The sequence below is a fragment of the Empidonax traillii genome, unplaced genomic scaffold (assembly GCF_003031625.1).
Source record: "Empidonax traillii isolate 1590-97213 ecotype Southwest subspecies unplaced genomic scaffold, ASM303162v1 scaffold20:size5563877, whole genome shotgun sequence".
Classification (NCBI taxonomy): domain Eukaryota; kingdom Metazoa; phylum Chordata; class Aves; order Passeriformes; family Tyrannidae; genus Empidonax; species Empidonax traillii.
Genome location: NW_020955213.1, coordinates 5,114,155 through 5,119,837, shown reverse-complemented (window position 1 = coordinate 5,119,837; position 5,683 = coordinate 5,114,155). Strand labels below are relative to the sequence as shown.

Here is a 5,683-nt window from a genome sequence, read left to right as displayed (position 1 = left end):
GAGCCAGGACACTGTTTTTAATTCCTGGCAATAAAAATGGCAGGGGCAGTGCTGCCAGCCAAAGGAAGGAAGCAACTGCGGGAGCAGGCAGGAGGGCAAGTATGCCAGCACAGGCTCAAGGACCCCGGGAACCAGCCCGAGTCACTGCGGAGCCAGAAGGGACAACCCCGGCCACAGCAGAGCCCCACAGTATGGGACGGCGTTTTTGGGGATCGACCGCAGCGCATCCGCCGCCAGCCCTGCGCCCCCGCGGAGCCCTGCGCACCCCGCGCCTCCCCGGGTCCAAAGCAGTAACGAAACCGAGCCTACCGGCACGTTTCCAAGCCTGGCGCGGTCCGGAGCGAGGCAGACGCGACCCAGGTGGGTGTCCGAGGAGAACCCGACGGCCCCCGGCGGCTCCGCTGCTCCTCGCCCGCCACGGGCCGGGGCGGCCCCGCTCGCCCCCCGGGAAGTGCCCGGGCCGGCAGCGCTCCGCGTCCAGCCCCGGGCTCGGCTCTGCGCACAGCGAGAGAAAGACTTCACAGCAAAAAAGCAGCAGAGATCCATGTCTAGCCGGGGCACCTCGAAGGGAACTATTTTAAGTGGTCAGCGAGGAGCTGGAAGGATTTATTTTTATTTTTTAGATGTGCAGCTGCAAAGGCTGCGATTCACCTTTCTCCTGTACTTTTCTGACAGAGAAACCTTCCCCCCCCCCCGTTTTTTTTTTTTTTTTCCTTTGGAGAAAGGAGAGGGTAGACTTGTTCAAACGTAAATTTTAAAGCATGCAAGGCTCCGCGGGTTGCTCCCCCGAGCGGCCCCTGCGGCAGGAGGGAGGGGATGGGCCACCCCGGCCTTCCCCTGTGCCCCCAGTCAAGTTCAAGATGGGCCTGTCTGGGGTCTCCCCCGGTCAGCGGAGGTGCGGGGCGGAGGGAGGATGCAGCTGCGGAGCCGCACGCCCGGGCTGGCCGCGATGGAGGGGAGCACCGGCCGCGCTCTGCCGGGGCAGGAGGACCTGGGTATCCCCACGGCACCTCCGTCCGGCCCGCCGGAGCCACCGGGGACACGGAGGTTTCCCGGGTAAGGACGGTTTCCACCGTCTCTCTGGTTGCTTGGAGCTCCTGTGCGGCGCCAGAGGGGAAGTTTCTCGGATGAGGTGTCTCCACTCGACCCCTTTTCCTCCTGAGGATGGGGAGGCTTTTCCGCATCCTAGTCAGAAATAAAGGAAAACAAAACAGACGATAACGGAGAAACTCCTGCCAGCCGCGAGGTCGCCCCGGCCCCGCCCCCGGCATGCAGCCCGGTGCCGGTCCCGCACACTTGGCCGGCCCCCACATCCCAGCGCTGCATCCAAGGGCCGCCGGGCGCTGCGCCGCTCCGGTACTCACCGTCGGGACCTCCCCGTCGAGGCGGCCCCCCGAGAGGCGCTTCTCTCCCTCGGCGGCGCCGCGCCCCGAGATCGGTCCGCTCGGGAAGGTGGCGGGGGAGCGAAACTGCCGGGCGGCGGAGGGCGGGGACAAAGGCACAGGAGAAAAGCGCGGCGGCGACGAGGAGGCTTCACCCGGCATCGCCAGCTCAAAAACAACGGCCCGACCCCGGCGGCAGCGCCAACCGGGCCCGCGACGGCACCCGCGGCTGCCCCGTCCCCCGGAGGAGGTCAAAAACGGCTCTTTCCAAAACAATAAACTTTTAATGCTAAAGCAGTTATAGCCAAAAGCTGTACAGAGTTGGAATTTTTTTGTTTGTTTGTATTTTTTTTTGTTAGAAAACAATTTTTTCTCCCCCATAAATATTGTTCAGTTCCCGGCACTTTGTATTAATAATTAAATTACGAACGATAAATATGGCATCATGGGTATGTATTTACAAAAAAAAGTTATTACAAAAAGGCAACTGTTATACTAAACGTCACAATCTGGGCAGAATAAACACCACATCCTCATCCTGAAAAATACTGACCGACCCCATCAGACGAGAATACATTCACAAGTGTAATGCTTGGAGAGAGAGAAGGAAAAAGAGGAGATCAGAGAAAGAAGCAGCAGGAGAGCTAGAAAGGAAAGTTCAAGACATAACAGGACTTTGGCACGGTTTAAGACTGTAAGTTTAAACAATCACCACTAAGGCGAAGGATAATTTTCATCCTCATGTCAACATCCCACCGAAAGAAGGAAAAAACAAAACAAATTAGGAATAAAAAAAGTGAGGAATTGGAGGAAGAAGGACTTGGGCAAGGAGGGGGGGGGAAAAATCAAAAGAAACAATTGCGACTGAAAAAATGACAACAAAAAAAAGAAATCTAATCCTGAGAAAAGGACATGGCTAGTCCAGCGTCTGGGCTTGCAAAAAAAATAGTAATAATTATAATATAATAATAAAAGACCCCCCTCCATATCCTGGCAGTTAACTAGGTGTAGCCCTATGTGGTCGTCGGTGTGGAAACTCCATTTCCATGGGAGCGAGCTGCAGTTGGCTTGGTTTGTCCTTTTTTTTTTTTTTTCCTCGTTCCCAATGCATTTGGTCCAGTCTGTGGCTGGGCAGCAGCTGCCTTCACACATACCACTCATTAAAATTGGGGGGCAGTCCAGGGTTGTGGCCGGGGTTACTCTGCAGGGCGGCCGGCGGTGTTTTAGTGGAGTCCTTACTGCCGGCGGAGCCCACCGCAGGGGGGGTGGAGGACTCGTACCCCGAACTGGCTGCAGGGGAAGAGTCCGACCCCTGGGATTCGTGCACCTAAAACCAAGAGGCAGAGATGGGAGCGAGCTCGGGGTCCCCGCCACCTCGCTCAGCCAGGTTGGGGTGTTGCTCCATGCAAGAGGGACAATGTGGTCCAGCAGCTCGGCCCTGCCCGGCAATCAGGCAGTTCATGCCTGGCTGGCCACTGAGCACCAGCAGCAAACGCCTGCATCGGCTCCTGGGCACTTGGCTGCAGCATCCTGGCGTGGGGGGCTGCAGCATCCCAGCACAGGGGCTGCCGTGTCCCAGCACGGGGCCCTGCAGCCACAGGCCAGGTTGCACTTGAGCGGCCTTCCAGCACCGAGCCACGCTCTGCAAACCGGGCAGCACTCGCACCAGTGGGAGCACAAAAAGAAACTACGCCATTTCCCCGGGCTGCGCTCCAGCCACGGCCCAGACACTGGGGACTGCTCGGGCCATGCCAGGAGCACGAAGCTCAGCTCTGCCCTGCTCCAGGGGAACTAGCCCTGAGCACGCCAGCGACTCAGCATCCCTGCTCAGGGAGGAAAAGACTGGAGCACTGGGGTGATTTACCTTCATGTGTTTCCTAAGTGAGCTGGGGTGGGTGTAGGATTTGTCGCACACCTTGCAGATGTAGGGCTTGTCCGAGGTGTGGACGTGCATGTGTTTCTTCCTGTCACTGCTGTTGGCGAAGCGCCTGTCGCAGCCCTCAAACTCGCACTTGAAAGGCTTCTCACCTGTGAAATTTAGAGAGGGTGAAGGCGGGCCGTTCCCCTCTCCATCCCCACCTGCCTCCTCCCAGGACAACATCTGCCCCGCTCACCCCACCTTGGGATGCACAAGCACCACAACAAATGAAGAAGGGGAAGATGGACAGAAGGGTTCATTACGTGTTGGGTAAATTTGGATCAGCCTTCATTACTTTTAACTCACCTCCCGCCAGGCCCACGCTGGGCTCCGGCAGGGAAGGCAGCTGGGCGAGCTTGGAGAGGGAGAAGACCCGAGATAAATTCAGCGGCTCGGACAGCTTTACAAGACGTACTCCAGGATACAAGCCAAAATACGTTTGCTTCCAGCCTTCCCCCTCTCTTCCCCTCCACCCTTGCGGGAGGGCTGAAGGAAAGTCAGGGCTGCAAATAAAAATACTTTGACAAAAGTATCGCTGATTTATTTAGGAGAGACGCCAATCAGGCCTAAAAATAAAATAAAAAAAGGAGCGGAAGTCACCGAAAATGAGATTTCATTAGCATTTCTATGGTTCCCTCCGCAAAGGCGCGCAGAAGGCCGAGAGCGGCGGCAGCACCGCGCACCCCGCACTCCGCCGGCCCGTCCCTGCAGCCCCGCGGAGCCCCGTAAAGCCCCGCGTCCCGGGTGGGATGGAACACATGAACCCGGGCCTTACCTGTGTGCGTCCGCTTGTGAATCTTGAGATTCTCGGAGCGGGCAAAGATCTTGCCGCAGCCCGGGAAGGGGCAGGGGAAGGGCTTCTCGCCCGTGTGCACCCGAATGTGGTTCACCAGTTTGTATTTCGCCTTGAAGGACTTGCCTTCCCGCGGACACTCGTCCCAGTAGCAGATGTGGTTGTTCTGCTCCGGCCCTCCGACATGCTCCATGGTGACATGGGTCACCAGCTCGTGCATGGTGCTGAAAGTCCTGTCACAGCTCTTCTTGGGCCGGCTGAGCTGGCTCTCGTCGAGCCACTTGCAGGACAATTCTTGCTTGATGGGCTGGCGCATGTACCGAAAGAAAGCCCCGGGGCCGTGGTGGTGATGGTGGTGGTGGTGGGCCGCAACGTTCATGCCCATATTCATGTGGTTGTAGTTGTGGAACTGAGCGCCGGCGTAAGGGTCCGTGCGGGGGCTGGAGACGGCCCGGTAGGGATCCGGCCGCCCGAAGAGGTCCCCGCGCAGCCCCAGGTGCATCTGCCCGTTGTCCACATGCCCGTTGGGGGACGTGTGGCTCGGGCTCTGCTCGTGGAGCCCCGGGAAGAGCAGGTATCCCGGGGTGTCCGGGATGCCACCGGGGCCATGCAAGCCGCCGGGGGAGCCGCCGAAGAGCCCGTGCTGCGCCGTGCCGGAGGCGGCGTCCGCGATGCCGGAGCCGCGGTTGCGGAACAGAAAGTCGCGGGTGGAGTTGAAAGCGGCGGCCCCGCCGTACGAGGGCACCTGGCCGGCGTGGTGGTGGTGGTGGTGGTGATGGTGGCCCAGGGCGCTGGCGTAGCCCGGCGCCTGCGGCGTGAACGCCGAGCTCTGCCCGGCGGCGAGGTCGTGCGGGGCCGCGTTCAGCTTGAAGGCGGCGGCGTGCGAGGAGTCCCCGAAGGGGCCCAGCCCCATGCCGGCGGCGGCGGCGTCGCGACCCGGCATCTCGTGGTGCCGGGGCGCCGCGAAGCCGCCCACCCCCAGCGCCGGGAACTGTGGCCCTCCGTCCAGCAGCATCGTCATGGGCGCGGGGCCGTCGGCGCGGCAGCAGCCTGCCCGCCCCCCCCTTCCTCCTCCTCCCGCCCGCCCCCAAAAAAGTACAAAACCACCCTAAAACGTACCCCCCCGCCCCCCCGCTGCGGGCAAGCGCGGCCCCGGCCGCGGGCGGGCAGCGAGGCGAGCACCCCCCGGCCGACACCAAAACAACAACAACAACAAAATAACAACCCCAACAACCGGCCCCAAAACAGCCACCCGCCCCCAGAGGCGCCCGCCCCCCGCGCCGGGCCGGGCAGGGCCGGGCCGGGCAGGGCGGCGCAGCAGGGCGAGGAGGCGCAGCGCGGCCGCGCTCCCGCTCGGCGCCGTCGGGGCACTGACGGGGCGCCCGCCCGCGCCTCGCACATAAAACCAACTCCGGGGCCAGGCCGCGCCGCGCCAATGGGGAGCCGCGCGCCGCCGGTCACCTGACCCGCCGCCCGCCGCTCCATTGGCCCCGCCGCGCTTGATTGGCACGCGCCCCGCGCCGCCGCGGCCGCTGATTGGGCGCGGGCGCCCCGCAGGTACAGCGGGGTGGCTGAGGGGGGGCCGCGGGA

At 61.6% G+C, this 5,683-nt stretch overlaps 1 protein-coding gene across 1 annotated transcript; it reads right to left on the bottom strand.

The window, feature by feature from the left end:
• Positions 1–846: 846 nt before the first annotated feature.
• ZIC3 (Zic family member 3) lies at positions 847–5,114 on the bottom strand. Its single transcript, XM_027899837.1, has 4 exons — positions 4,076–5,114; positions 3,247–3,410; positions 1,365–2,709; positions 847–1,185 (listed from the first exon to the last, which is right to left on the bottom strand). Exons 1-3 carry the CDS (start codon positions 5,112–5,114, stop codon positions 2,527–2,529), a joined length of 1,386 nt encoding a protein of 461 aa, XP_027755638.1. The 3' UTR covers positions 847–1,185; positions 1,365–2,526.
• Between the last annotated feature and the right edge of the window lie 569 nt (positions 5,115–5,683).

Excerpts from the sequence above, each read along its gene's own strand:
- ZIC3 (XM_027899837.1), bottom strand. The coding sequence starts at position 5,114 with ATGACGATGCTGCTGGACGGAGGGCCACAGTTCCCGGCGCTGGGGGTG. Across the intron at positions 3,411-4,075 it reads TCACAAGCGGACGCACACAG|GTGAGAAGCCTTTCAAGTGC; the intron begins GTAAGGCCCGGG and ends TAAATTTCACAG. Across the intron at positions 2,710-3,246 it reads CACTTAGGAAACACATGAAG|GTGCACGAATCCCAGGGGTC; the intron begins GTAAATCACCCC and ends TCTTGGTTTTAG.